The sequence below is a fragment of the Fistularia commersonii genome, chromosome 5, assembly GCF_037954325.1.
Source record: "Fistularia commersonii isolate RoL2024-O1a breed Wild chromosome 5, RoL_Fcom_v1.0, whole genome shotgun sequence".
NCBI classification, from domain to species: Eukaryota; Metazoa; Chordata; class Actinopteri; order Syngnathiformes; family Fistulariidae; genus Fistularia; species Fistularia commersonii.
Genome location: NC_141288.1, coordinates 21,193,725 through 21,213,066, shown reverse-complemented (window position 1 = coordinate 21,213,066; position 19,342 = coordinate 21,193,725). Strand labels below are relative to the sequence as shown.

The window sequence follows — 19,342 nt, the reverse complement described above, 5'->3', positions numbered from 1 at the left end:
GGACGGCGGTTGAGGCGTGTCTCCGGAGCCGCCGGGGCGCCCGCCAGATCACGCTTCTTTAGACAACAGATGGGGGCGGCGGGGACTCCGGACGCACAAACACGCAAATATCAAGCATGTATAGCTTATTAATGAGGCTTTATTAAAGTTGCCAGCTGTGCAGAAACTAATCCTCCTTTCATCGTGATGAAAACTTGAATTGCTCACAATTCAAACGGCCGTCTGGTCCCCCCCCCCCGCACGTCAGGCTGATTGTGAGCCGGCGGATTGACTTTCTTTGGCCGCGCGAGCAATTTATATATTTACTTTACTATTCCGCTCTGATGAGCAGCAGTGTTCTCTGAAGAGCGCATTCAAAGGCAATTTCGATAAGACTGACCCCCCCCCCCCCCCCTCCTCCCGCCCCCCGCCCCCCCGGTCCCGCTGGCCGCCTGGCCTCCTTATCCCATTTTGTTGTTTCCTCTGTTTCCTCACTTCCTGCAGATAGCGGTGGTTTTAAAAGAGCAATCACGGCTTCTTTTATGAGTGCATCTTAGCGGACGGGGGGAAAAAAAAAATTGTAAAAAGGCCTTCCGTAAAGAGGGAAAATGAGAGGGAGGGATTATTGGCCCGATGGCACAAGCGGCGGTTGTTCCTGGAGCGCTGCAAATACATGTAAGCATATGTAAAAGTTTGCATGGCCGCCTGTTTTCTCTGCGGTGGCTTGTTTACCGAGTAAAGTCCTCCTCATCCTCCCTTTTCTGCCGCGTCTGTCTGGGCTGAGCCATGTTGGCCCAGTTGGGCAGCGACTGCAGAAGCCGGCTGATGTCCTCGTCTTTGGACCAGGAGGCGCTGATGGTCAGCTTCTCCTCGCACTGGACCATTCCCCTGCGGACACAAACGGAAGCCAGATAGGAACCTGATTAGGGCTGGACAGGATGGGCAGGAGGAAGAGTTTGTGGCGCAGCCCGTGAAATGGCAGAAGAGAGAAACACGGCGGACGGATTGCAGTGTTGTTTACAAACGGCCCACCATCTACAGCGTTTCCTGCTCCTGTCGCCTTCTCCCATACATTTAGAAATATGTTAGAATGCATTTTGCGCGGGAGCTCGTTGTAGTCAGACTGTTTGGATGGCGGTGCTTCAGAGAAATGAGGAAGCATCTCCAAGGACGTGACATTAGAGGTCATGAAACACCGGGAAACGGGAGAAACACCGACGAACACGTCCGGTTGCTCGGCCTGAGAGGCGCGCATGTCTGGACGATCTTCCACAATAAAAAGTCTACAAGTGAACAACTGTGCGAGTGACATCGGCACTTATGCACAGTTCTGCACGCCGCTTCAAACTAAGGGGCCAAAAAACGCTGTTACGTTGTGTGACGGGAACGGAGTTCAGATAATAAAGCCTTACGGTCACATGCAGTCTGGAAACATAACACGTGTAAATACAAATAAGCAGATAAGAGCACCGTAGAGGACGGCGGGTGAAGCTGTGGAGACCAGAGGCTAATTTCCACCTGTTTCTACCAGCATACGACCGAGGTAAGGAGGATGGATGGACCGCATTCACCCCGATGGCGTGCGGCCTTCTGTTATGTCGTCCGAATCCCACCGGCGATCCAAACACAGGTTAACTGCTTAACACTGATAAATAAATACGGCTCGCGGCGTCCGGTGTGTGTTTGCGAGCGGTTGGACACGAAGCGGACTCTCAGCGGGTCTGCCTCGGCGTCCCGGCGGACCGGGCAGCCCGCCAGCGCGCGGCGGCGGCGTCTCTGCGCCGCAATTAATATAATCCTAATACCTTGTACGTGAAATTCGAGCACGGCGGGGGTTTTGTTTCCGAGCGCGAGATGAAGGGGCTCCTATTGGCCGAGGTAGAGGCTGGTCAGCGGCTGAATGCTAAAGCAAAAAAACACACGCACAGTTTGGCAGCCCTTTTTGGGCTGGCCTTTATCCGTCGGAGGCCCCGGCGAGACCGAGGCTGACCTGTGACGGAGGCCAGATGGACCACCGGTCGCCCGCCAGCTCTTTCCTGCATCTCCTGGCCTGAGCTTCCTTCCCTCGCGTTTCCCCTCAGCGCTCTGCAGACCTCCTTTTACCTGGCCAGGTGTTACGTGGTCCCAGGGAACCTTAGACGGATGGCCTTTCACAGCACTAGCAACTGCGCCAATGTGTGTGTGTGAGCGCGTGAAAGGGTGTGCATGTATAATGCATTTACAACGACAACAACGAAAAAAAAAAAAAAAGGAAAACACAGATTTCACATCTTGGAGAGTAAAGACACTTTCCTGTCTGGAGCGAATCCTTTGTAGAAAATCGACATCAATCATACAAAAAGCCCAAAACACACATTGGCCGGCTCTCTGTGATCCTCCACAAGAAAGACGGAAGAAAAAAGAAAAAGCGCCAAAACCTCAGCTGCACTTGCAAAGAGCCGGCGTCTCTCATCTCGTACCTGTAGGCGGTGTTGCATATTTCCTTGTACTCTTTGAGCTTGTCGCAGACCATTTCCAGGAACTGGTTGGAATAAGCACTCAGGTCCTGCATGAGGCTCATTAGATCCTGGATGGACTTCTCCACCACCACTGTGCTCTGCAGGGGGGGGCGGGAAAGAGAGAGAGAGGGAAATATGAGTCCGTCGGTTTTATTTTGCCGACGACCCCGGCGCCGTCATCCGGAGTCGACCCGGCGGTTCACCCGCCTCTTTCTTCCCCCGCCGGCGCCTCATTATTTCGACCCCGTGCACCCGGGCCTTTCCGCCGCTTCTTTCAACCCGGCCGCAGCGCGGCGGGCGCCGTCCGCCCGCAGGGACCGTCCACCGTCTTCGGCGGAGTTTCAGCGGGGACTGAGAGCTACTTGGACGTTACCGATCACCACTTGTTTACTTCACTCGTGTTCAAATAAAGATCGCATTTCCCGAGAAACCGGCTCTTCACTTGACGCGCGATGAAGAAGCGATGGAAAATAATAAGGTGGGGTTCAACGGAAGCATCCACAGGACGGATTCACCTTCAGCCGTCTTTGGATCACCTGCAGCTTTAACGCATTTGGGGGAATAGATGAGTCTGTAGATGTGAGTCACAGTGACTGGACATATTTTGTGTGTGTGTGTGTGTGTGTGTGTGTGTTTAGAACTTTGCTGTGGTGTTTGTTCTCAGACCGAGTGAATTTTGGTGCAGTGTGAGCGTCACCGGCAGCCACAGCAGTGCTGTGACAGCAGCCATTACAGATTAGCCACTCCTGCGTGACTAATAGCCGGCCCTGGAAGAGCAGAGGAGCTCTGCAGCCACACACACACACACACACACACACACACACACACACATGCGCACACAGCAATCATGTCAAAACACACACCTTTGGGCAATTCGGGAGCTGTTAAATGAGATTACAACTCAGTGTGTGTTCCAGTTTCTTAACCAATCTTCCCAGCGTCCCCAGTAATAGTCATATCTTCCTGCATCCACTCTGGGACGGCAGAGGTTTGTGTCGGAGCAAAGCCTGACGATCCCCCTCTTGTACGCCGAGATACTCATTCCTTCATTCATTCATCATTTACGCCATTTAGCCGTCACTCAGGGTCGGGGGGGGGACTGGGGTCTATCCCGGCCGGGATTGGCCGAGAGGCGGGGCTCATTTCCGGACCAATGGGCAGAGACACGCCGCCGTTCGCCCTCTCATTCACGCATTCGGGTCTCCTGAAGCTCCTGCATGTGTCGGGACTGAGGGAGGAACCCGGTGGAACCCCACGCAGACCTTGGGGTTCCAAGGGAATCCAACCTGGGAGCTTCTGGCTGAGACACTCCTGTTTGCAGTCATGAAGGAGCTGATGCTAAAACAACTCTTATCATCCAAGCCTGAATAAACTAGCTCCATCGTGGACTAGGATTACGTTAATCATCCATTTCCTATGGCTGGATTGGATGCGTGTAAAGACGCTGGAGGCGGCAGCACTGAGGGCAAACATTGATCAGAAACACACAAAGTAAAATGACGGATCCTCCTCGGTCAGCCCGCCGAGGTCGGGGGAAATACAGCGACCTTGTCGGGGGGGTCAAGTTGTTGGCAAGCTCAGCCGAGCCCAGAGCGTCCCGATGGATTATCACCACTTTCTTCTTGCAGCGGCGGCACGGCAGATGGTTTTAAATCGTAATAATGAGGAAAACAAACACTCTCTGCTTTTCTAAATACACCTGCGTAGTTTCTGGTCAGCGCTTCGGAGTCGGGAGGGGTGGCGGTGGCGCACTTTGAAGGACTAAGTTGGCGTTCTGCAGAATGAGAGAATAAGTAGGATCACAAAGAAAGCAGAGACGCGGCGCAGGAGAACGATGCTGCTCGTGCGTCAGATATGTCGGCATATATTTCCATTAGCATTCAAATACAACAAGAGCGTCCTGAGCTGCAACCGGGCCTGTGGCTTTCCTGATCCTGAAGAAACATAACCTAATTGGGGAGGAGGGGGAGGGGGGCGATAATAACAACAGGCCTTTGCCAAAAAAATTTGACGCGCCGGCGGAATCCCGCCGCCGGGGCGCCGCTCCCGGTGCTCCCGCCTTAAGTAATAGAGCTTGACAGCGAGCCAAGCGCGTGAATGGAGAAGTGTAAACAATGGATCCTCCATCCATTACTGGTGCTCTAACAAATGCTCCGGCGCTTCGCTCCCTTGTCTAATTCTGCTCATTTAACACAGCCATTTGTCTTAGGCAGCAGAAATCATTAAAAAGTAATCAAGAGACAGATTGAGGGAGGGTGGGCGAGCGAGGAAGGGGTGCCGTGCGACTCCACTCCGTCTTACCCGGCCGGTGCACGGGAGACGACGGCGTGGCAGGGCTTTCTCTCACGCTAACGTGCACGCTTAAAGGTCAACGCGCCGTGCAATCCTGTGAAAAACACCCGCGTTCCTCCTGTAATGGCGTCGGCCCCGAATCCCGCGAGCGCGGCCATCGGGCGACGTTAGGACTCGCCGCTCAACGGGATGGATCGGGGGGATTCGCCGCGATGCGTCCGTGTCGTTAATACGGGGGCGTCGGCGAAACAGCGGCAAAAAGGCGCCTCGGACGTTCGTGAGCACGCCGCCGCCGCGTGTGCGAGAAAAAATAAAACATGCAAGACTTCTAAGAATGCAAATGTCATGGAGGCAGATAAAGAGGGAGGTCCACGAGGCTCGGGGCTGAAGGTGTTTCCAAGCTATGCTACGACGAAAGGGCAAGAGGGGGAAACGGATCACAAATCCCCCCTTTGGAATGGATGTGCCGGCCTCAAGGTCACGCCGGGGGTCGCGGTGTTTAACCCCTCCGGCCACGCCGTTTCACTCGCACCTTCCCCCGTAACTGCGACTCGTGTGATGCCGCGCCGCCGTGCCATTCACACGGGGATGCCGGAACAACACGTGCACGATAAGAAAAGCGTGCACGAGGATGATCTCCTCCTGGAGAAGCCGTTGGCTGCACGGAGCCCACCTGCCCGCCCCTCTCCGGGGCAGGAAGGGATCGGGGCCTGAGTGGGACGTCGCCCTGACAGATCATTCATCAAAGTCAGAGCGCAGTTACACTCCAGAGACCCGCCGACACACACCGGATGGCACGCTCGCACGCTCGCTCGCTCGCTCGCGCTCCCTCGTCCGAAACGCCCGACCCCCCCCCCCCCCCCCCCCCCCCGCGCTGCGTGTGAGTGGGTTTTGCATTCAAGTTTATTTTAGCTGTGACAACTCGTCGCTTTGCTTTTGTCCTCTGGAGCGCGTATAGAATCATCTATAAAAAGGATTCAATCGCCCCTGACCCTTGTGGGAGTCGCAAGCAGGGATATGATCTAAAATTCAAATGAGTCTGCGCACGTGATCCACGGCTTTCTCCTTCTACTCCAGCGCTTCAATCCTTTTGTCAAACTCTGTATAATTACAACGACGCTTTCATGGGCGTTTTTTATGCAAAAGATAAAAAAACGTGTTACGTCGTGCGTCGACAGAAGACGACCCCTCCATCCAGTCCTACGCGGTCGCCTCCCTCACGGGCTGCGGCGTTAAACAAAATATTGATTACCGTGACGGACCCGTCGCTACGGACATCTGTTTCTGATACAGACGAGAGCCGCGGTTCGTCACGCCGCCGTCCTGATGCGGGTGATCGGCAGGACGGCGGCGCCGAGGAGAACCGTCATGAATACATTAGTGTGAAATGAAATCTTCCAAGAGAGGGAAAGAGGAAGAGAGGAAGAGAGGAAGAGGAGGAAGAGGAGGAGGAGGAGGAAGAGGAGGAGGAGGGCAACCAATGGGGAGGAAAAGAAATCCCTTTCATCATGGCCGTCATCTTTGATGCAAACCTTAGAGCGCTGTTTGTAAGTATTCTAATTGAGAGATGAGGAGCAATATCACACTCGGCTGATTACAGATGAGCTTCCACATTAGCGTGCGCGCACACACGCGCACGCAAACACACACATAATACACACCGCTCACGCCCACGCAGGCTGAAATACGGGGCCTCTACGCAAACTCATCCGAGAAATCACCGCTGAATTAAGACTTGCAATTTAATTCCCCCCCGTACTAATATAAAGCTCGATTTTATTAATAATGATTGTATCATCGCCCGCTAATGGAAGTCGGAGGGAGGGCCTCACACCTTTAACACAATTCATTATCCAAAATCACACACGCTTATTTGTTGTTTTAGCAACTAAATGAAGTGGTACGAGAGCGAGGATGGATGTCACTTCAGCCTCACTGTAGAGTCTGCATCTAAGGGTAAAAGTGTGTCTGCATGCGTGTGTGTGTGTGTGTGTGTGTGTGTGTGTGCGCGCAGCCCCCCCCCTCCCTCCAAAGGTAAAGACGATGTGTCTGCCTATCAGCCTCCTCAGGCTGCAGCGGCTCGGCCTTTGTGACTCTTCCACCAAATCACAACACACGACACACACCACACACACACACACACACACACACACACACACACACACAAACACCGGTGTTGATGCTTTTGTGCGTGTATGTATGTCTGCACGCACAAATACGCATAGGTGTTACATGGATAGACATGTTGTCTGGAGAAACAGATACACAGATATATATATATATGTGCGCTGTAATGATCTATAAATATAACAAAGCGGAGTGTGTGATATTTGTGGAAATGGAAGGTTCCTCCGAGCCCGGGGTGGCCGGGTGGAAGCCTCGGGAGGACATGTGTTCGGTGCGAGATAAACCACGAGAAGGTAGGTGGTAGCAAGTGTTGCACCTTAAGCAGTAATGAAAGTGGCAGAAGAAGGAAGGAAGGCAGCGAGAGAGAGATCTTGAAAAAAAAATGTAAAAATGATTTGGTTCTGGGAAAAAAAAAATAAAAAAAAATCGCTTATAAAAAAAAAAAAAAAAAGACCGGAAAACGCTGCTGTAAAAGAGATCGAACGCGCTATTTAGGAAACATATAGCGAACGCACATAACTCATCTGTGATGCGATCAGACGTGTGTGTCTGTGCGCGACGCCATGCAAACAACCCCAGCGCACGCCAGGGTTCGGCAGCTCGAATCTAATCACCCCGGGAGTTTCTGCCGTCCTGTCAGGCTTTGTTTTGATTGGCTGCTTAAACATCCCCTGGTGTTTACACAGGAGTATCAGCGCCTCGGCCCGGAATGGCAGGCGCAACACTTTCCCAAAGTTTGCCTCCAAGAAGGAGCGGCTGAACTTCAGAACCCCGAAACGATGGCGTTCGGCTTCGCTACGAAAACAAGGAAATGGCGCTTCCATCGATACACTTGCTAGATGGTAAAGAAGGGAATCCGGACGAAAAGAAAACCCAGATGCGGGCGCAGAAGGCCGGCTAGCAAAGAGACCAGAGTGGTGGAGCGAGAAGATACCGAGCGTGTCCATTTCACACGATCTCATTCGCGTCGAACGCGGCCAAATAAGCTCGGACCACATGTGCTTTTAGCTGCGTGGCGCCGCCTCTTTTTCCCCTTAATATTGCATAACAGATGCAAAATTGTCAACTGGATGCTTTAGACACAATCTGCTTAATGCCAAGCAACATCGTCGGCACTCCAGCAGGGCATTTGACGAGATGGAAAAGCATTTAGATTCTTTATTTCACCGCCAGCGCCAGAGGAAATGGATACTATTTTCCGCCGAAGCGCTCGAAACTGCAAAACACAGGGATGGCTTTTAGCGAGTTGCTCTTTCTGGTAATGTTTTGGGACGGGCTGCTCTCTGTGTGCGGGTCTTGCTCGTTTCTGTGTGTGTGTGTGTGTGTGTGTGTGTGTGAACAAAAATGACCCTCACGCCCTCCTTCCTCCCAATCCCACTTGTGTCCCAATCAGAGGGCGAGGCTGACGCTGCTAACAGGTGTATTGTGCTGTGATTGCAGAGATTGCCGATGGGCGTTTGTTGCTGCTTAATAAAGAGAATCCCCCCATCTAATCTGTGCATATGAGTGTGTGTGTGTGTGTGTGTGTGTGTGTGTGTGTGTGTGTGTGTGTGGGCTGGGTGTGGGGGGGTCCAATCAACAGGAAGCGATCAGCCTACAAATAAGCTTTGCCTGCACACATCATCCCAAATAAAAAAGGTCAGTGTCATTACAGTGACTGGAGGCAGATGTGTGTGAGCACACACTAACACGTGTACGTATGTTTGTGTGTGTGTGTGTGTGTGTGTGTTTCCAACCTCCCCTCTCTCAAAATGCTACATGTGAATATGAAAATCAAAAGGTCAATGTTATTAGCGAGCCTCCGGCAGCCGAACGTATCTGTGGTGGCGGACAGAGAGCTTGTCAGATCAATCTTCATCTTTCTCCTGAGCCGGTCACGGACACACACACACACACACACACACACACACACACACAAACACACACACGTGCACGCCGGTGTTGAATCTGAGCTAAAGTGGAAAACAAACAATGCAAAAAAACAAATGTCTCCATCCTCTGCAGGCATGGCAACAGCCGCCACAAGGATGCAGCACGGATGTGTATGAACATGAACACGCTCGAGCCTGTGGGACATGGAAGGTGTGTGTGTGTGTGTGTGTGTGTGTGTGTGTGTGTGTGTCGACCAAGATAAATGGAGCCAATCTCTTGATCTGTCCAGCAGAGTAGCCGTCCTCTCCCCAGTCCATTCCCCGGTGCTCCTGCACCTCTTGCCCCTTTCCCTCCATGCAACTCTAATTAAATGAATCTATCAGCAGCAACGCCGGAGCCGGACAGATCGCATCCCGCCACTTCTGACGGCGTGCACAGTTTATTCACGACGTCTATGAAAAAAACAAGACAGGTCAAAGAGAGGAAGAGAGTTGCGCACAGAAAAAATAAAAATAAAAGCAGATTTGTACATGAGGGAAGACGTGGACTGGTGTTGTGTCTGTCTGTGGCTCCCCTCTGGACGGACGCTACAGGCTACGCTATCTCTCAGACACATGAACGGCCATTAACCTTCCCCCCTGAACTATATATGGTGTCCCAGCCAGCTCTTATCTCACGGCCTTCGTGGACATTACATATCGCCGGCGCCGGCTTGCAATCATATCATTGCTGTATAATATACATACATGATCTGCCGGCCGTTCTGACACAACTGCGCGCCGACGATAGGCGGATCACGGTTCATATCAATATTACTTATTAACCAGGGGCCGGTCCGAGTACTACAGGCTACTTATCACACACCCTCCTTGACTGTCGCGCCGCGCTTTCCGCAATGTCCCTTTGGGCGTCTTGGAGATACGATGGACAAAAGGTCAAAACGGACACGGTCAGTGTGTTGAATAGCAATTTTAATGCTATGGAAGTACACCGGTGAATATCGTGAAATAAAACCTATCAAAGGTAATCCCACCTCATGCCATTCGTCCTTACGTTTGTACGACTGATGATTTTATGGCGACAATGAAAAAAAAAAAGTGTTGTGACACGAGGTGAGATCTGAGACAGGAAGCGAAGCGTCCCGGCTAGAAGCCGAGGTTCTGCTGACGTTTACCGGGATACGGGAGTCCTGAATAAAAGGCGTAAGCGCTTGTATTTGACGGTTCATACGGCGTTGCAGCCATGGAGACCCCAACAAACCCCGACGCAGAAGAAGTGGACGGCGGCCAGGGCAGGGCCCTTCCAGGGGCCGCGGCTCCTGAAGCTTCCGCGACTTCACGGCGACAATCACTTAGCGCCGGTTGCTAAGGTTACTGATGATCTCATTCCCACAACAGCATTTTTATACCATGACCTCAAAGATGGGCTGCGGTTTTAACGGGCCATCTCAATAGAATTCATGCGTGAAAAAAAAAGACGGATGTCAGAACTATTTTTTAAGAAATGCTTGGGTTTTTCGGAGTTTGAGAAAAACAAAATGCAACTTGTTGGTCGGTTTCAAGAATGCAGATGATAAACGGTGGCGCTCACCAGATCGGAGCTGCGGAGGATGTGTTCCAACCGTGGCGTCTTTATCAAATACTTGAAAGACGGCGAAAGAGAGGGAAACCCAAGCGAGTATCTGCGTGGACCGAAAACAGTTCTGCTGTGCTAGCGGCATATGCGCCAGCGCTCTCCTACTTCTGTTTGGCTGCAAAGCGCAGCGCTTCATTCCAGAACACGCAAAATCACACATGCTTAACACTTATGTCTTCCTCCAATTTCAAATTGGAGGAAGGTTCTATTGCACAACGCAGAGCAGATGCGTCCATTAAACGCGCTCCCCCATGGCCGAGCGCTCGACGTGTGTGTGTGTGTGTGTGTGTGTGTGTGTGTGTGTGCTTAATGTGCTGTAGCCATCGGCCCCCCCGCCGTCCCGTCCCCCCCCCCCGCCCCGGCTCGGCTCCGGTGCCAGCGGTGTCTGAGCCTGATAACACCTGGCGTGGAGCATGGCGGCGCTTAGAGAGAGCTCAGACAGTGCATATGGGCGTGGAGACAAATTTGCAAATGCACGTGGACACGCACACACACACACACACACACACACACACACACACACATGGTCAGGTCTGATTGGAAAAGTCACGCAGCCATTACACAGCACTGTCACTATAATCTTTAATCATCCATAGCAGTCAGAGAGGAAGACAGATTCGCCACCTGGCCAAGCTATGAACTCCAGACATAAAGTGCTTTGTGCGAAACCTCATTTACTTTATACTCTCTGGATAAAAGGGTGTCGAACCCCTTTATCAGAAGCTCTCCTCACAACCCGGAGAGCAAAAGGCGCCCACTGTGGAAGAGAGCGCTCGCTCCCAACAGTGACAGCGGCGATGAAGGCCATCAAAGAAAACAGTGGGACGGCTCTCCAATCGGAGAGCAAACACGCCGTCCCACGAGGTAACACAACCGCCGTTCACACCGATGCAGAGGCGCGCACACACACACACACACACACACTCGCGCACAGATGCCATCCTGACCCTCAAATGTGAGTGGCAGGAGGAAAAGTGTGGAAGCTTCTTTTATTCAGCCCAATTAAAAAAAAAAAAAAGGCAAAAAAAGAAGCAAACAAAAGCGGTGTTTTATTACACTCCCCACTATCAGCAGAAAGGCTCATTAGCCGCGGCAACATAATTAGCAAGATGCTGCACTCCTCGTTAAGGAGGGGGCTGAGCCGTAAACAGACCCCGCTGAACTCCAAACACCCACCGCCTCTCTCCCTGTAATGAACCGCCACCGACGTTCCTCCCTCCGAGAGCCGGCGCCGAGGCAGGACGCCGCCGACGGAGAACGTATGCAAATCACCACAGAAACCACCTGACCGTAGGGAACCGTGTCGTCCATGACAACGGGACGGACAAGATGTAGGTTACACTCCGACGTCTGCTTATTTGAAGCTTGGAATCCATTATTCAAATTGAAAATATGAATAAAGGCGGGACGGGAGTTGCAGCTTCCTCCACCTCGCATCCACGAGGTCCCTGCTTGGCTTTCTGCTGGAGTCTACATGTTCTTCTACATGAACAGATCTCAGATTGGCTGGCCAAAAATGTAAAAAGAAAGGTACTGAAGTGATACACACACACACACACACACACACACACACACAGATGCATCCCTGGAAGAGGCACATACTCATTGTCCTGTGTGCTACATGCTAGTTCCGATGTGTATTTTCATATTACTGATAAAATGGACCTTCCCGGACCTGCAGATTTGTGCCGTACAACATTCAGAAAATCAGACCCTCCCTGACCCAACAGTCGGCACAGCTGTTGGTTCAGGCCATGTTCATCTCCCGCCTGGACGACTGCGATTCCCTCCGAGCTGGACGACCCGCTCGTGCAATAAAACCGCCGCAGATGGTCCAGAATGCTGCGGCACGGTTGGTATTCACTCAACCCAAAAGGGCTCATGTTACACCTCTGTTCGTCCAGTAGCTGCCAGGATCGAGCACAAGGTCCTGACCCTGGCCTTCAAAACCACCTCAGGAACAGGTCCAGCATATCTGAACCAAATGATAAGACCTCCTCTAATACAAACCTACTAGCAGTACCTTCTGCTCGCTCTAAGCGATCTCAGGCAAAACTGTTCTCAGTTCTACTACCTCAGTGGTGGAACAAACTTCCGGAAGCAACAAGACTCGCATCATCTCTCTCAACCTTCAAGAAACAGGTAAAAACTGTTCTCTTTCAGGACTTTTTACTGCGCTGATGCCCCAGATCAGGTTAAGCACCAAGTTAGGCTATGCAGTGTGTGTGTGTGTGTGTGTGTGTGTGTGTACATATGTGCATATTTTTGTCTTAAAAAGAAACAAAAAAACCAAAAACAAAACTAACCCAAGCTTACTGTTCTGTATATTTCCTGTGCATCTTGTATTTGCAAGTGTTATTTGCAGTGCTTATGTCCTCTAATGTAAGTCGCTTTGGATGAAAGCGTCTGCCAAATGTAATGTAATGTAATGTAAAATGGAACGAGTCTCACCTCTGCTCAAAGCCAGGGTTTACAGAGTGTGAGAAATGACCGTAGAAATGACTCCAGGTTCTGGGAAAAGGTGGCGTATGTTGTGCGGTAAAAGCACTGCGTTTGATTTCAGCAGGCGACTGAAACACTGGTCGCAGACTGTATCCCTGCATCTGCTGCGCTTCCATCACACCAGGTGAGACAGCATGCATACGATGCAGTTCATCTACAGCTTTCAGTGTGAAGGACTTGAGTGGAAAGAGTAAAGTGGGAACCCTTGGTTTAAGTCGCACAGATTTAGAAACTCAATGTACTCCAAATATCGTTTTTCTTCCTCCAGTCCGCAGTGACTAAATGTAAGGTGTCACCTCAGGGTGGGATCTCACCGGCTCCACCATGAAAACCCACAGCATTTGTGTTTTTGCATCCGTCCCTGGTCCTCACCTGCAGCAGCGGCCTCTGCACGCCCAGGACCTTCATGGTGTCGGCGGTAGCCAGGAGCTTCAGGGGGTCGGCCGCCTTGCTCACCGACTCAATTTCTTTGTTGATTTCAGTTCGCACCTTAAAAGTTCGGGACGAGGTAAGAAAAACATATTTCGTTATCAGCGTGGCGCCCTGAATAAAGCTGGGTAATCTTACAATATATCCTGCGCTCCGCTGTTTTGATTTGATTTGTTATTTGCCAAAAAATACGATTCTGCTAAATCACTCCATCCAAGTTTGAAGCGGACGCGCCGCCGGCCGGGGGTCGGCCAGGACCAGGCTGAGGGATTTGCTCTTGAGGAATGAAGTCCAAAAAAAATCCCAAACATTGAGAGACGGCGGTTTCCCGGAGCACCCACCTGATTGAGGAACAGGTCGTTGATGTAGTACGTGAGGAAGGTCCTGAGCTGGCACTGCTTGGCCTGGCCGGGCCCCATGTTCATCTCGATCTCCTGGATGAACCTGTGCAGAGAAGACGGGAGGCGGGTTTGACGAGCGGACGAAGGCGAGGAGAACTTGTATTTGGAAAAGCCGCGGCGCTCGGGCGTGCGGACCTTGGAGGTCAGATGAGGTCAGACAGTAACGTATGGCTCTGCAGAGGCGGGCCGACGCCTCGTTTGTCAGGGAATCACCGGCGTCGTCACAAAGCCGACCGACGGGGCTCGGCACGCAAGAGGGAGCGCCTCCTGGAGCGGTCGCCGCAAATAAATGCACAAATAAATCAAACTCCTCGACGAAAAAAAAAAAGAAGAAAATCCTTGACCTACAAAATTTGTAGGTTGAGACCGTGACGAGTCTGCTGAGCGGGGCGAGGGAGGAGCAGAAGGCTTTGGTGGATCAAGGCAGGGACACTTCAGGGGGGTTCAGGTGGACTCACAGAAGCTCCTCTCGGTGGCTTTCCAAATACATTTTCAGAGACACTTTCTGTGAGCGGCGTCCCCTGCATCAGAACGTTGTAGCTTCAGGGAAAAATGCGTGGAGGTTTTAAGAAATGCCTAACTTATTATATCTTCTTCTTCTTCTTCTTCTTTCGGCTTTTCCCTCCAGGTGTCGCCACAGCGAGTCAACTTTCTCCATCTAACCCTATTCTCTGGATCCTCCTCTCTCACACCAACTACCTTCATATCTTCTCTCACGACGTCCGTAAATCTTCTCTTTGGTCTTCCTCCAGACCTCTTGCCTGGCAGCTCCAATTCCAGCATCCGTCTACCGATATATTCTCTATCCCTCCTCTGTCCATGACCCGACCATCTCAGTCTGGCTCCTCTGACCTTCTCTCCAAAACATCTAACATGTGCTGTTTCTCTGATAGACTCATTCCTGATCCTCTCCATCCTGGTCACTCCCAAAGAGAACCTCAACATCTTCATCTCTGCAACCTCTAGTTCTGCCTCCTGTCTTTTGGTCATTTGGTCATTGTAACTTATTATTTCAAAGAATGATATTCCGGATAATTCCTGTATTTTGCCACAGGTGATGATAAGAAGTGAAAGAATGAATGAATGACGGCGTCAAGCAGAGTGCAAGGATCCTAACAGCGGATCCATGGGTGGAAATGCTTTTACATTTACATTTCCTTCGGACAAATTTCTAAATCTACGAGCCCGAAGAGCGCGAGCGTGGAATATATTGATGCAAAGAACGCCACTATATGAGAATGACGGTGATTATTGCACATTAAGCGAGCTCAGCTCTCCGGGTTTCCCCGGGCGGCCTTGTTTTTGTCTCTTCACCATCCTCAGTTTGTTTGAGTTCCCCCCGTCCTCCCCTTCTGTCACGCTGAGTATTCTGAGCAGGGATTACGGACCGGCCTGCCCGGCCAGCCTTCCCCTCCGGATGCGACCGGCCCGGCTGATTCGGGGTTAGCGGCTCAAATGGTCCGTAGCCGGATCGGTTCCCGGAAAGACGCGGCGCCAAAGTCTGACTTTACCACGAACGCTCCGTGCCATCGATCTTCAAATACATTTTGGCGGCTGCGCTGGCCGGGTAAATTGAGGCCTAACCGACGAGCGCGGCGGGGCGGCTGTTCGGTTTGCACGTACAAACGGCGGGCGCCGCCCCGTCCGGGCTTCTGGTGATGGAGATGCGAAGAAGTAATGCGGACAGGCGCAAAAGGAACACCAACCCAAAGATCGCACCGCTCAGCATCTCAACCCAATTAGTCAGCTGAGGCCCGGTGTGTGTGTGCACACACAACCCCGTTTGTCGGAGTGAGCAAGAAATTCGAACCGATTTCTAAATCCTTCATTGATTCCCTCTGAAAGTCTACCACAACAGAAAGTTAAGTGGGAGAAACTCTTCTGTGGCCTCATTAAAACCGTCAGGCTCACAAAACAATGAAGGCTTGACATGGTTCCTCCGTATAAATATGTAGACGGCGGAACCTAAACACTCCTCCGCCACGGAAAATACACAATTTCTGCTGACGACTTCATCGAAAAAAAAAAAAAAAAAATCAATTTTATTTCTTTTAGGCCTCAAAAAAAAAGAAAAAAAAAAAAAAAAGAAAAGGACGCGAGCGTAAAGACGCGTCATATTTGCCGTGAGATTCATCTCGCGTTGTCATTATTGTCATTGTTTCGATATAAGCGTCAGGATGATGGATCTCCGAGTTAGTGTGCGAGCACAGATGGATTTTTGTAGGCACGGGCGATAACGTTTGAGTAATGTAGCGGGGACGGGGCTGTAAAAGCGCTTTGTCTATCCAGACTGCCATCTGGAGCGGCGCCGCACGCCCCGACACCAGGATATCTGGCCCCTGAGTGTCGACAGGAAGTTCGGTGGCGGCGACTGGGACTTAAAGAAGGAGGAGGAAAAAAGAAGAGTAGGTTGAGCGAGAGAGACGTCTCGCATTAAACACAACACTTAGTGAGGAATTAGCGGAATCATGTGGACTATTGAGCAGATGGACTAGTTAAAATGCAAATGGCAGGATAGCATGTGGAGCAGAAGAGCTTAAAGATTCCAAAATAGATCCTCAAAGAACAAAATCTCCCGGAGCTCATTATCATAACACTCACATCTCCTGAAGTCCTCCCTCACTGGCGAGCGAGCGCCGCATCCTGAGGGGTCTGCAGAACTTCTCGCCCTCCGAAACAGCGGCGTCCGATGAAATGTGCGGCCGTTTAATGTCAATACAGGCCATTCGTCTTTCATCCATGTGGGATCTACAAGGCTTCTCCTGGGGGCTGGAGACGACCTCGGCTGCCACCCTGGAAAGGGGCATCTCAGGGCCGACGTTCACCCTCTCATCAGCACGTCATGAGGTGACGTTCACCCTCTAAGACACGTCAGATAACGACGCACAGCCATTCACACTCATCTTCTTCTCGCGGTAACTGGACTTGATTTCCTTCCCTTGAAGACGTTTCGCCTCTCGTCCGAGAGGCTTCTTCAGTTCAGATGGACGGCGTGGAGCTTTCCGGATCCCGTCGTATAGAGACATCCGACCGTTTGCCATTTCATACACGCATCTGGACAATGTGGGCTCTCCAATGAACCTCCTGCATGTGTTTGGACGGTGGGAGGAACCTGAATGGAGACTCCCCAAACACCGTGCTGCCCAATTCTTCCACATTTGCCCGTTGACACTCACACTGAGCTGCCTTGGAGGGTCGAAGCATACCGCTGGGAGCAAGGGGGGGGGGGGCAGTGCTTTGCCCAAAGGCACTTTGACATGCAGATGGGAGCAGCTGAGGATGCAACCTTCAACCTCCAACTACTAGAACAGTCAAAGGTACGGTCTGCGGGCCAGTACCGGCCCGCCAGGGGAACCAATCCGGCCCGTGGAATGAATCGACAATTTGAAAAAAATACATAAAAATAATGAACTACTTTTTAGAATAAAAATGCAGTTCCTATATTGTCTGCTAGGGTTGCACTGTTTAGTCAGTGTTAGCAACATGGCACAACACGATGTGACTTACAGCCGATGGCAGCAATGCGGCTTCCGGGTCTGTAAATGGCATTTTTACTTATTGTTAGAAATGTACTTGCTTTTCCATTGAACCCGACAACCTCAGCAGCAAGATGTCGTTGTCAAAAAAAAATGGACACGGAGAGTACGACGTTCCAGGAAAAACGGACCACTTCTTATTTGTTGGTTGAGGTTAATAAGAGACCCGTATGCTCGGTGTGGATGCAGCAAGTTTCGGTGCCACTGTGAGACTCGCTATGGAGGAAAAATACAACAAAATGCACGGAGAACTGGGAGGACAGAACTGAGGCACAGTGTTGTTGAAATTGCACTTACTTTTCTTCATGAATTTCAAGTTGTATTTATTACAGGAACAGCTCATTCCATAGAAAGATTTTTATAATTGACCTGTTTTTCTTTACACCAAAGCAAAGGAAATATTTGGACAGAGTGTTACTTGTAGGTAATTACCCTCCGACTTTACCGGTTCGGCCCCCTGGACATCAAATGAGGCCATATTTGGCTCCCGGACCGACATCAGTTTGACACCCCTGAACTCGAGCCACAGCCGCTCCACTATTGAACATCATTTCATTCATTTTTTAACTCATGTATATGTTTTATTTAAAATTTTTCCTCGCTAACCCCATCGGGAGGCGGGGCTCCTTCCAAGAAGAGGCGTCACAACGCGCCCTCGTGTGTCAAAAAAGCCTTTTACAGTGAGCAGAAATGAAAAGAGATGATACATTTATCAGCCATTAAGTGTACTTTCCAAAAAGTAAATGGGTAAAAGTCTTTTCCCTTTAATGTAGAAAATAATCTGCAAGAACTTGCCATAAAAATTGCAGGCAATGACTGATGAAACGCGTTCGGTCTTCAGCCGCTCTTGACGGTGGGAGTGATGAGCCGTGGGTAGCCTAGTTTTAGGCGGCCAGGGTTGACAAAGGTTTAAATCTCCTGGCATTGGAAACGATACGGCCTGAAAAGATGGAGTCGTCGTCCTTAAATCTGGGGAGGCGGCAGACGGACGCTCAGACTCGACGGGCCGGAGCTTCCACAGAAAGGGTGTTTTCGCATGGCCCCGCGCAGACGCTTTCACCGCCGTAACAAACTAGCGCACGATGCATCAAACCGGGGTGAGATTGCATCTCACGCTGTCACTCTTGACATTTCTTCTCGCAGCGTTTTATATGAACTACGCCCTCGCAAAATCACATTTCACCACGACTTCAAACTGATAGTAAATGTGCAGCTGCTGTTGTGACGCGCCTTTACAGGCCATACTCAGTGAATATCCTTTTCTCCAAAAGACAAAACTCTTTCGAGTGATTTCTTGTGGAAATCATCTTGTCGTGGCAACTGGACTTGAATTTCTCCACTTGAAGATGCTTCGGCCCTCCTCCCAGAGGCTTCTTCACTTCTAATGACCCGTGTAGAGTTTCCCAATGTAACGGACAGGTTTTTGGGCGGCTCCAGGTTGAGGTTGAGAGTTGATGTGCAGAGGCTACGGCTAAAGGGGTCGTTATGCTAACAGGGGTGTCGTTTGTCGGAACAAAACGGCAATCTAGTGGGATGACCTGGACTGGAATGTGAAGAGGTGAAGCTGAGCAAAGGGGCGAAGCCCGTTGGATCTCATGAACTGAGGCTCATGTGGACGTTGCCAGGGGCTGCTTCTGCTGGTGGATCTTTCCTGCTTGTTTGGAGGGTGCAGAAGGTCCTGGTCCATCTCGGTATTGATCCCAGTTAGGCGTTGCATGTTTGTGGAAGGTTGTATCTGAGGCCCCTCCTCTGTGCAGAGATGGCCTCTTTGCCTCCTCTCTCCAACCATCTGTTTGGCCAGAATACCAACATTGCTGTTGGAAAGGCCCTTGTCCTTCAGGTGTAGGCGGAGCGTGGAGTCCTGTCCTGAAGCGGTGGCTCTCCTGTGTCGGCCCATCTGTTCGTGCAGAAGTTGTTTGGTCTCTCCAATGTCGGCGTCATCACAATCCTCAGTGCAGGTGACCGCAAACACCACATTCTGTATCTTGTGCCTGGGTGTTCGGTCCTTCGGGTGCACCGTTTTTTTGCCTTAGGGAGTTGTGGGGTTTGAAATGTACCGGTATTTGGTGTT

The 19,342-nt window shown here is 51.1% G+C and overlaps 1 protein-coding gene across 1 annotated transcript in view; it reads right to left on the bottom strand.

Annotated features, from left to right (window-relative positions):
• The window catches only part of exoc4 (exocyst complex component 4), a 111,347-nt gene that overhangs the window by 26,352 nt on the left and 65,653 nt on the right, over window positions 1-19,342 (bottom strand). Inside the window, exons 12-15 of the mRNA XM_086147315.1 lie at window positions 13,676-13,778; window positions 13,278-13,394; window positions 2,439-2,575; window positions 712-867 (exon numbers count right to left, since the gene is read on the bottom strand). Of these exons, the coding sequence (XP_086003441.1) occupies window positions 712-867; window positions 2,439-2,575; window positions 13,278-13,394; window positions 13,676-13,778 (513 nt within the window). The remainder of the gene's footprint in view (window positions 1-711; window positions 868-2,438; window positions 2,576-13,277; window positions 13,395-13,675; window positions 13,779-19,342) is intronic.